Genomic DNA, 12,521 nt, shown 5'->3' on the forward strand with positions numbered 1-12,521 from the left:
AGAGGGAATTCTTAATAAAAATTATGCGACTGATTGCCCTTCCTAAGGGAAATAACCTGCCTCTCGAGAGCGTTCGCTATTCCCAGCTCACATGCATTCACCTAACAACCTGTATTTGCACACTGGGACTCTCCTTAAGCAGTTCTGGAAGGTGTTATGAACATTTTACACTTCTGAACCACTTTAAACGTCAGAATTTTAATTACTTACTGAAACCATCTCCTGTATTTATAACTTTTTCTGCTTTACAGACAGCTAAGGAGAGCTCCAGCTAAGTTAAAGAAAATGTCCAAGGTTAATGACGGAACTAAGAATAGAATCTGTTGGTCTCATTTTCCAGTTGGCTGCTCCTATTACCAGGAAATATTATTTGTCTTGTTTGCTAGAGCAAACCTTACAGCCTTGGTACGTATAGATATGGAAAAATTATTTCCCCAGTGACTTTGTAAGACAAGCAAATTGCTAACCATAACGGGATGAGTCACTCTGTCGCAGTCATGGCAACGTCGAAGGAACATCAATTTGGGATCGGAGCTAAGAACTGGCCTGAAATTTCTTTGGCGTTTTATATTACACACACTAAATTCTCTTTCGCAAAAAGGCAATGTGTACCTTTAAAAGAGACTTGTCCATCCGTCTGAGGGAGAAGTCAATATAAATCACATCTCTTCATCAACAACAGACCCAAGCTTCAATGACTGACCTGCACCCACTACTGTGCAGAGCAGCCAGAGCAGCTCTCACCAAATTCAGTACAACTGGGAGAATTAAAAAAAGAGATCACCCTTCAGGTTTCCAAACCCCTTTATTCTAACCCCTCCAGTAACATGGCACAAGAAGAAGGAGCAGCACAGCTAGATACAGTCCAAGAGACTATGACAAGGAAGCCAGGGAACCCAGGGAAGGACCTGGGGTGGGCATGGAGGGGGCTGGTTTAGCTTGGGGAGGGGAGGAGGAGAAAGCAAGCAGAAATTAGCCCTCGGGCTGGGAGGTCATGCACAGGGATTGCAGGGAAACAGAGTTATTCCAAGCATACCCGGCGGAGACAGAGGCAGGAGAAAGGCAGGTAACAAGGCACTGGCAGGCAGGCACCCGGGCAGTGATTCAGCAGTCGCTTATTCCCACCCTACCTATTTAGCTGTATTTTGTAGGAAAAGCTCTGGGACTTGGAAGTGAGGGTTTGGGCAGAGGGGGAAGGCAGGAACTCTGGCAGCACTGATAGGAAAACCAGATTGACCTGGAAGAAACACTGAGTTTTCAACACTGAGGTGCCATACAGCCTCCACCGCTGCCCCCAGCACAGCTGAGCCAGTGATGGACTCAGGTACTGTTTTTCCAAAAGTAGGCAAGACTTCCATCCCCTCTCCCATGCAAACGCCCGTCTCTCCCAAGCACAGTGCCAGAAGAGCGCAGAGCACTTCCCAGACATCTGTACATGCAAAATGGTCTAATTTCCGGAGTGTCACTGTCACCCAGGGCTAGACAGCCTTCACAGCACAGTCAGAAGCGTCTGGTGTGCTCATCCCTACGGCACATCCTGGATTTTACAGTCTCTTCTAGCACCCATCCACCCAGCCCTGCAAACACATACCCCGCTCTCCACAGACACCGAGTTGCAGCCCAATCCACTGGCACAGAATCAGGCAGTTTGGATTTAAGGTTTGAAGAAAAATCTGCACTGCAAAAAGGCAACGGGTTGGAGTCCAAGAACACCAGAAGGTTTCTAAATCAGGTGAGAAACATTAATTGCCTGCAAAGTAAATGCAACTTTTTGACCCCTTGTACTAGGGTTAGAGCCAAACTTGTTTCAGTTTGTGAGGAAGTTGAATTTATCATTCCTCACGATTAGAAACTGCATTGGCAGTGAGCTGATCCTGCTCAGTTAATCACAGTCAATCACTTCAACCAGTAACGAGAAGCAGCGACATCGATGAGGCACTTCTGTTGTAGGCCAGGCGCGAACAAAGCGGCACCGCTGAAATTGCCACATGCAGGTTAAACTTGTCCTTGTGACACGGAGCGCACTTTCCTACCCACTGCTGCCTCCTCAAGCTGCGAAATGACTCAGAAAGCTCACGAGGCTTTGCCAGCAACCTAAACATACACCTATAAGGTCTCGCAGCGTGAGTCTGGACTCTGGAGCCATGGAGCCTGCCTGGGTCATAAAGACAACTAGGTCAACTTTCAAAAAAAAAAAAACCCACACAAACAACCAACCAACCAAAAAACCCAAAGCAAACAAATATTCACTCTCCTGAGCTTATGCAAAAGGCTTTTTAGGCCAGAAGGAAGAAAACTAACCTTACAGGGCTAAAAAACTGAGTATTTCTCTATCTCAAAAGCTACTTGGGATTCCAGGTGCATCAGTACCATTCTCCAAAAGCCCCGAAACTTCTCCTGCTCTCGCAGACCCTACTGCAAATTCATAAACTGTAAATTCATAAAATCTGTCCCAGAGCAGGACATGCAGTTGAGACACACATTTTGCAAGGGAAATAAAATGTTGTTCCTCCTCCTTCCACCTACTCACCTTTTCAGATTAACTCACCAAGGACACTTTTGTGCAGGGCAAAACAGGATAAAGAGTATTTCTCTTTCTCAAATGGTGTTAGAGAGCACTTTCCTCAGCACAATTCCACTTCTCTGACCCAGCTTACCACTTACCACCTCATCTACCTAGAAACATGTTGTCTTCCTGGCTGTTTCTGAATCAACTCCATCCCCAGTAAGACCCACTCTAGCTCTCTTAGCATCCTCCAATCCCCCCAGCTCCCTCGTATCAAACGTGAAAGTCTGCATCTACTACAGAGAAGGCGCTGGGAAACCATTAATTCACCCTCTGCTTAACTACTGTTAAATTACTGAACAGACCTGCAGCCTCTGCATTGCAGGGCAAGGACTAAACTCACATTCCCAAGGGGACCGTATTTGCCTACTTTAGGATGACTAATTTCATTTTCAAAACAAACGTCCTTCAGCAATGGGGCCAGGCAGTATTACAGCTCTGCATCACCTGCTAGCGATGGTGCAAACGCACAGTGACTACTCCATCCATCTCAGGTCTTAGGTGTTATCCTGAGCACCACTTGCTTCACAGCTACTATAATTCCCACACCAAGTGGTTATGGTCACTCTGCAGCGTTGTATTTCCTATAACCCTTTTAAATATTTCAACTTATTACCCAGACCTAGCTAATCTTCCAAGGCTGGATTCTAGTTAAAGCTTTTGTTCCTATTCAACTGTGAAACTTAAGAGTCGCTTTTCAATAAGCCCTTTTGAAAGTGATTTTCATGAGAATTCAGTTGTAAAATACTTTCCGACGGATATATTTCATTCTGTGAATAGTACGGATTGCCTGGCAAATTGACTATCTGCCAACAGAAACGATGGTACCAAACAAAGCTTTTTCCCATCTTAGCTAACTTTCAACAAAGCTGATTTAGAGAAATCATGGGAAAATTCCACAAAATCTACACCAATATCCAAATTCACAGTAACGAGTAATTGATGTAAAAGGTACTGTGTAGTAGAAATCCATCTTTCTTAGAAGAGAAGAAATAAAATTAAGAACACAAACGAAACAATACATTCATCAACTCAGCTCCACGCTGCACTAAGGCTCAGGTTTAATTGTATGCTATTTTAAATCTAAGCAACGAAGTTCCTGTGCAAGAAAGCAAAAGGCCAGTCCCTAGGAAGGGCAGTACCATCCCCTGTCAGTGGTGTCTTCTTGTGGGTCCCTGGTTTAGGAAACCAGCCCTGGCTGAAGTAGGGAGCAAGCCTGACGTGCCAGTCTGGATCCTGTAAAACCAACAGATATACAGCCCTACCAATCTGAATATGATTTTCCTTCCAAGTCTGTTCTGATCCTTTCTAGTGGATCCTCTACCATCACCCAGATCCAGAAGACCAGTATTCTCGCAGTGAACAAGATGGCTTGCAGGTGAGCTAAGGACTTTCTCTGGTGACTTTGAAGTTTGAAAATAAGATACTTAATAGTTAAGCCTTTAAAACTTTAAATCAGTCACCGAATAGGCCACCTCCAAATTAAATACGTTAAATAACAATTTATCGGTACCTTCATAGCAAGGTATTATAGACCTTCACAGACATCTGTGATTTAGTTAAAGGACACATAAAAGGGCTTTCTACCACACAGAGACCCAACGTGAATAAGCTAGCATGGAAAACAGGGCTGCCAAGGGTTTTCTATTCTACAGAGTAAATGCAGTTGGGGTAAAATAGTAATAACAGCCATTTTATCTATACAAAATCACATAATAGCAGGTTCATTTCTGTGGAGCTCTTTCCAGGAGCTGAGATTATTCTCTACCAGCTTTCTTAAGGGCTTTTTTTGAGGGACAAGGGAGGAGGAGAGGTAAATTAGATCAACTTGAATAAAACCGTGGCGTTCTTGAAGCTTTAAATACACTCTGCTTGTCACAGAATCAGGGAGCTTAGCAAGGGGTCTCCGATTAAAACTTCCGACAGTTTGAGAAACACTGTGACAAAGCAAATCTTAAATGCTCACTTGCAACAATTTCTGGCACCTTTACAAATGCCACTAAAGCATACAGAAGAATTGAAGCTTTATCCTGGGGCTGTTTGAGCTTCTAATGCTTGTGATCAATTGTGTCTTGAAGAAAAATGTCAGTCTCGCATCACTGCTATGACTAAGCACTCACTCCTGCCCGCCTCATGTCGGGCAGCTACAGTTGGTGACCACGCTTCCACTGAACATTTTTTGTCTCTCCTTTTCACATCCACTTCTCCTACAGTCAAGGAAAACTTACTTTAATGGGCCATGAGAACAAATAGAGAAAAATCTAGAAGCATGGCCTCTCCTGACCTATTCCACAGTGCCACATCAAGCTTAAATAACGTGATGCACAACATACACAATGCCTGAGGGAAGCGTTTTGAAAAGAGGGCACATTACCGAACTCACTTTTAAGGCAGATAACGCTAGGGAAGGCTCCATCTACTTCAGAAAAGCTCTGGTTAAAATACGCATACAAAGATAGCAGGACTCGCTGTTCAAGATGGATGATGGGTTCTGAATATATTTAAACCCCAAGGGCAGACTTAGAGAATTACAAGAAAGATGCAGAAAAACTCCGTATTTTCTCACATGCGTTTCTAGCACGCATTTCTAGCATGCAAAAGGTCATCTTGTATTTCACCCCCCCACAGCTCCTAAGCAATTTCTCAGTGCAATTTCCATCAGCTACAGCAGGTCTAAATTTCAAATTAGAGTTACAAAAACAATTTCAGCTCAGTAGAGGCAAAGATAATCTATGAAATGTGATCCAAGTAAGACACTGATGTTAGAACATCTCCGTAATCTGTTCAGAAATTCTGCGCTCTCGCTACTGCTTCGAAACTGCTTTGCGGTGCCAAAAATCGTGAGCTGATTCTCTGTCCTACTTTTCAGAACTGAAAGCAGCAATGAAAATAGAAAGCATCAATTCCCTTTCACTCCTGCAATGCTGAAAAGCTTCAAGCAGCACCAAAAGCAAGCACCAAGGCTGTCAGAAGAGCAAACGCTCTCACCAGCTGAGTGCCCTGATGGCTATGCTGGAGTGCTGTGGCCCTCAGGCACCAGTCCCGAGAAAACAAAGGAGAAGTTTTACACTGTGGACCACTTTCAATCGGGAATGTCTAGGATGCCATATGCAGAGTGACTCAAGGTTGGGATGCTTTCATGAGAAGCTCGAAGATGTAGATTTGACTTCTGCAGACTGAGCAGGACCTAGAAGTCAACATCTGTCATTCCTGGGCACATACTCTGAAATTTTGGCTGTTACTTAGAACTGAGATTAGATTCCCCGTGCTCACCCATCTGTTTCATCCCTCAGAGTAACAGGAGCTATAATGGGTCACACCAAAGATCCCAGCAGACCAGTATCCTGTCTCTGACAGGACCAAAGCAGATGCCCAGGGGAGAAGACAAAACAGAGGGTAAGCATACGGTGCTTCCCCAAGGATCAGCTGTGCGATTTTTCCAGATTGTACACCACAGCTCAAGAAACTTGAATTACTGTACGGACTAATAGAGCATGATATCCCTCATTTCACATTGTTCTCATTGTCAAGCACCACCCACGTTTACAATTTTCTTACTCATCTTACCCAGGTAATATTTTCTTACAATGCATTCCATGACTGGTGAAAAGTATGCAGGATGAAGTCCCTCCACTAACTCCTAGAATTAAAGGGTTCTTCACCCTTGACAGGAAATAGTAAAGCTCAAGGGCAACTAATTGAAAGGGCAATTCAATCTCAGGAACTGCCCAGTTCTTGGCTGTTAAGATACACACTATTTAGACTCTACAAAAGCTGCCAAGAGGAACACCAAAGCAAAAGCAGTTCTCCCTGATGTGGGATTCCTCTGAACTAAGAGAACATTTCACCTGACTCAGAGGACAGGCACGCATGTTTGATCACTATTCCACCAAGTGAGACTCAGGTTAACTTAACCTTACCAGTCAGTTGGGGAGCATGTGTTTGACAGTGGCAGAGTTGCTTTTCTGTTTCCTAAAAGATGGTTTTCTGATTTGCAGAGGACTAAGAGGGAAATCCTCCACCACATTGATGAATCACAAGCTAGCTCTTTCTACCTACTCTATTTCAAAACTATTGCACCTGCTATCCCTTCATTACTTTATTACTTCTGGTTGGATGGGGAAAACAACACCATAAATCCTGTGTATAAATCACTCTACTAGAGTAACAGGAGAGAAAATATGACAGAGAATTCATTTCGTCCATCCCTCTGCTCAGCACTAAGCACTACCTCAAAAGATAATTTTTTAAGAGGTTATAAAGACAAGTAACAATATTTTAGCCTTTCTAGGGAGTAGAATCAGCTTTTTCTTAATATCCAACTGCTGCAATTTCAGTACACTACCATTTGCTCTATTCCAATATGGTGAGTATCTTATGCCCTTTCTTTCAGAAGACAACTTTATACATTTGAAAATAGCTACCAGGTCTACCCTTAACCTTTCACAGTCCTTTTGCCTTTATAGGTTAATATTTCTAAACATCAGTCAGCCACCTTTCTGTCCTCTAGACTGTCTTCATTTGGTCTGCCTCTTCCTTCAAATGTCCTGCCACAGGCTGGTACTGAAGCTTTTCCAGTATCGCAAAGAACGCAAGCATTTCTTCACTCCAAAAAGCATTCTGTTAATACAGATTTTTTTTCGCAACTGCATGACATTGTTCAGGCATGGTCAGCTTTTGATCCACCAATGCCTGAATTCTTTTTCAAAGAAATGGCCACCCAGACTCTTTTCTCTGTATGCAATTTTTAGTTTCCAGGTCAAAAACTTCTCTCCAGTATTTTAACTTTAAAGTTGACTTTGTACTTTCTACCTGACTTCAAACTTTCCACCCTCTTGTTTTCCTCCATCACTTCAATTCCCTCTCACTTCTGTCCTTCCTCTCTTATCTGATGGACCTAACAGACAAAAAGATACAAGAACTTTGAGATCATATAAAAAAATATTTTACCTTAGGTTCTCAAGACAGTCTGAAGGCATTAGCTACATAAATCACCAACTTCAAAGTCTATCTTACGCTCCTATTTCTAATGCTTGTTCTAAAATAATCCAATAGTAAAAATGTAAGCTCTCACATTTTTGATACCAGTTTAACATCTATTTAGAATTTGGAGACCTCAAACAGCAGCAATAACGTGTTTTTCTAACAACCTTTTTTGCAACACATTTCCTTAAAAGATCTATTTTAGCATTTTGTTTCGTTGCAACTAGTTAGCCAAACTATATGCAAGCCTAGAGAAAATGAATTCCATATTCAAAAAGGTCAGGAATTTGAGGCTGATAGGCTGCACTCTTTAGACATGGGAAGACATCTGTATTCTATTACAAATAAATGTTTTGAGTTGTACTATAAATGTAACAACCAAGCTCAACTTTAACTACAAAGCAAAAAGATTCACTTCTCCACAGAGAGCACTCTTTAGGGGAAAACAATTGTGCCGACTGATAGAATAGGCAAAGGGAAGAGAGAGAGAGAAGAGACACAGAAATCAATTCTTGCCCTGAACAAAAGGGCAAATTAGAACACAGCCTTTGTGCAGATCAGCATTCAAGGTATTACTAAATATTACATGTTCAGTGCTTACTAGTAATTTACCATTTAAATGTTTACTAGTAACATTTAAAATCATCCATTATGTAAGGAGAAAGGTGGTTTTAAATTCCACCCGGCTCATTTCCTCACTTCCCGATCAGTGATATTTAAATTTTAAATATCACTATTTAGATACTAAATATCTTGAGAGTGATATTTAAAAGGGCAGCTCAAGACAGGATGCCATGCTGTCGTTACGCGGTTTGTGGCTAGTTATGTACAGAAGCCGCACACTGCTACCAGTTCATAAATCTGGGCAGGAAATCTGTTCCATTAAATAGAGGACAGCAGAATCAGAGGTCTATTCAAGAGAGATCCAGAGAACAGGAGTGCCTTAACAACCCACAACAGAAGTTCAGAAACACCTAAGCATTATGTTTACAGGGAAAACAGGAAGATTATTTTTTATTGACATAACTTCTGAACACTTACTGCAATGATGAAATTATCCTAGCAATAATACAGACAAAACCCCCCCAGTTTTTGTAACATGAGAATGCATGAATACAGGCTTTACATTATACACTTTAAAAAAAACAAAACAAAACAAACAAACAAAACAACGTTATGGGTCCTAGGACAGCAAAAGAACACAAGTATTTTAATTAGATTTATTACTTTTGCAGGTTTTTTTTAAGAAATCTGGTACAATAAGTATATATCTTAAAGACGGCAAAAAGAAAGATCAGAAATAATTTGAAGTAACAGCATTAAAGAATTGCCTTTAAGGCTAGTGCAATGATTTAGTGCTTAGTATAATGTCCCTGATGCACTTAGGGACAAAAGAATTAAATTTCAAGTCCGTCAGTCTCCAGATTTGCAGGAGAGAGGTACAATGTCAAGTGAATTAAAGAAGATGGATGAGTTGATGGATTCAAAGGGAGCAATCACAGTCTTCAGGACACAGACAGATCTGGCAGATGCAGAATGAGGACTGACAGCCTAAAATGCAAGGAAGAGGAAAACCAACCCCCAAATACCAATGCTCTGGAAGTAAAGATACATATAACCAAGTGCTGACTTTGAGTCCCAGCGAGCAAGACAAATGCATAACAACATTTTAAAGTGATTTTAGAAGTCAAACTTTTATTTACTATCAATAGCACTAAGTGATTTCTACTTTGCGTTTAGCAAATGTTTTTCCACTTTCCTGCATTTAGCATTAACTTCTTCCAAATATACAAAACAGCCCTGCAATAAAACACGCTAAAATTGACTAGAAGATAAACGAAGAGAAGCTGGTGAAAGTCTGCTATAGATCAGATCAGGCAGATAAAGAGAACATCATGTTTTCTCAGTATGCATCAATCATACAAAAAACCCAGAGGACTTGGTGCTAATGGAGAGTTTTAGCTCCTCAGACATCTTTTGAGACAGACAGAAAATACTTTTAATTTTCTCACCTGGGGGAATTTGCGTTTGATAGATGTCAGTGCTCCCTCTGGGAGTTTGGCAAGTTCTGAATCTCTGACTGCGTGTACTGTTGTGGCTCTAGGTTGATGGGTTAATGCCTCTACCTGAAAAAGCACATAGCCAAAACATTAAAGATAATTCACAAGACGTTGCAAAAATCAAATGTCAGGATGAAGAAACTGAACAATTCCCAAGAACCAGACTGTCATTCTTGTTGCTCACACGCATTCAAAACAGAAGGCTATTTCCCCCCAAGGCACATCCATCTGCAACAAGTATTAGCACCTATTTAATCCAAATCTCTCGGGCGCACACTCTGCCATCGGAAAGTCACAGTTTTTCACAGATCTAGAACCCATAGCACCAGACAGACAGCATTACAAGAGAAAGTTTTGTTTGATTTTTTGCAAGCTCTCACACACTGTGCATCTCCAGAGTGAGGATAAGAACTGCTTTTAACGCTTGCCAGAACAACAACGAGAGGCACACAATGGACTCACCATCACACCACCACTTTTATCTTTTAATCCATCATTTTTAATTGTGATAAAGCCATCTAAGAGAAAGGAAAACCCACTTCTCTACTGCTCGCTCTTTCTTCTTTCCTCAATACCACCCTGAAATACTTTCATTTTACTTTCAGAAGCTGAATGCCGACAACCTTGAAATAATCAAGACTTCCTAAAAATTAAAGGAAGGGATGAAGAGCAAATCAGCACATTTTGGACAGAAGTGAGCTTTGCTCTTCCAGGTTTTGGGGTGTTTTTTACGTATGCATGTGTATCTGTGCTATGTAAACAGGAAAATGTGTGACAGTACGCACCTACCTGAACAGTGCCCAATTATTTCACCCAGAAACATTTATTTTATTGACAGTGAAGTTTAAAGGAGAAAATGATCATGCAATGAAAATTAATACAGAGATATTCTCCTTTATGGGGAGAATCTGACACAATATAAACAAAACCGGGTTCTAAAAGCCTGCTCTGCAAAATGCTGCTGTTCCCCAAATCCCGAACTGCACCATCTGCAAAGCTCTGGATCCGCCACCAGCTCTTATTTTGTTTTGAAATGCAGAAATCAAATTCCCTGGTGAAATATCTTCACATGCTTAATGAGATAGCCTGCTAGGCGAGATGGCATCATTCAGAGCTCAGGCGTGAGCAACAGGCAATGTTTACCGGGTTTAAAATCCATAGATCAGGCCTTTCGGAAAAAAATGGTTGTCACTGTAGTAGCTGTAATTACGAAGGTTAAAACACAAGCAAAAACATTCCTCAGTCTAACTGCAACTTATGGACACTTAGAATAAAAACAAACATGACTTTTCATTTTAAGTCTTCCAGTAGAAAAAGAAGCAGAAAATATATCAGCTTATAATTGTTTGTTTTGTTTTGGGGTTAGGGGGTTTGATGGGGGTTTTTTGTTTGGTTTTGGGTTTGTTTTCAGAATTAGTTCCAAAGCTTATGTTTACAGCAAATTTCAACACAAGCAATGCTTTTATTATAGAACTAGGGGATCAGACACACAAAGAGAAATGTATATAATGCCCTATACAACAGCTGAGCTGTGCCAGGTGCTCAGACATGTACTTCTGCCCACAGTACAAGAAAATTAATTTAAAACACGCAACTCCATGACCCCACTTCCAACAAGAGTGCCTTCTTGGAAGACTACATGTGCACAAAATGGACAATTCAGACAGCCAGAACATCTACATCTCAAAAACTTGCAGTTAGTCCAGAAAGCTGAGATCAGCCTGCTAATATTAACTCTAGCTAGTACAGAAGAGTTTAATCAACCCCAATTGCTATGCATAAAAAACTGCACATGAAAATTTAAAGTAACTACATTTTGCCAGACCTAGCCTTTGTTTTTTGTTCAGATGCCAGGGATGTTTTGTTACGCAATCACATTTTAAACTAATTATATAGAAGGGGAAAAAAGGTCATGCCATCTTTGTACACACATTTACGGAGAACCAAGTCCCCTTTAGGTTCCCCAAGTGGTTGTATAACATCTTCTGTTTTACCTCTCTCCCCTATTACCAGCTTTTTATCACAGCTTTTGGCTCTGTAATTTAGCTTCCTTATCGTGAAAGCAGGTTAAGAGTTTCAATTGTTAAAATAAAACCTTTCCTCTCAGCCAGTCATTACCCGATTGAGTCTAATTTGTAAAAAGAAGAAAAACACTCGAAGTGGCTAACATAATTTTCCCCTCTTTTTGTGATATATGAGTGCATAAAATTAACTGTGCTCCAAAGGGCTCACAAGTCTTTCAGAAAAGATGAGATTTGTAAAAAAGGGAATTAAATTTTAACTTTAAAACAAAGCCTCAGGGTTGTTTTCTTTTCTCCAAATTGTGACTTTGCCTTTCCGAATGGAACCACACCTCGTCCCTAGACAGATCAGAGGGGAGATGGAGACCTTTTTCAAACCTCCTTTACAAGGAGCCATTAAAAATCTTCAGAGCAAGTGGCATTTGCAACACCAGCAGTGTGTTACGGACCCCCGCAATTGCAGGGAATTTGTTGAACGTAATTCCCAACTGATTACAGAAGTTGGATCTTGTACTACTCTTACATACAGCTACTATGTAAGTCTTGCCATTAGCTTTGATATTTTCATGCAAATACACCCTGGTATTCTAGCATGGTCCCAGAAACCGTACACCAAGAAATTCAAATTTTGCTTTCCCCTTGGATATTATCATCTCAGTTCCCAATCTCTAATTTTATTAGTTATCCCAAACTATTCATAAAATACTTCCTCTTCACTGGAAGTGAGAGGGCTCTCATTCAATGTTTGGACCATCTGTAGGATTATTCTCAATCTTCACTACATTCTGACCTCTCCCCTCTTTACAAGCTGTGGTTATAAAGCCTTCTTTGCACTAGTTTTAGATTTTCTGCACATGGGAGTCTGCCAAATCAAATAGGTATTTGGCTATT

General features: G+C 41.0%; 1 protein-coding gene across 1 annotated transcript in view; it reads right to left on the bottom strand.

The window, feature by feature from the left end:
• Positions 1 to 9,675, bottom strand: part of LOC104075915 (patatin-like phospholipase domain-containing protein 7) — a gene marked incomplete at its 5' end in the record, with an annotated part of 70,829 nt that extends 61,154 nt beyond the window's left edge. Inside the window, one exon of the mRNA XM_009576584.1 lies at positions 9,562 to 9,675. Coding sequence (XP_009574879.1) covers positions 9,562 to 9,675 — 114 coding nt within the window. The remainder of the gene's footprint in view (positions 1 to 9,561) is intronic.
• Positions 9,676 to 12,521: the final 2,846 nt, after the last annotated feature.

This window comes from Fulmarus glacialis, unplaced genomic scaffold, assembly GCF_000690835.1.
Source record: "Fulmarus glacialis isolate BGI_N327 unplaced genomic scaffold, ASM69083v1 scaffold12644, whole genome shotgun sequence".
NCBI lineage: Eukaryota > Metazoa > Chordata > Aves > Procellariiformes > Procellariidae > Fulmarus > Fulmarus glacialis.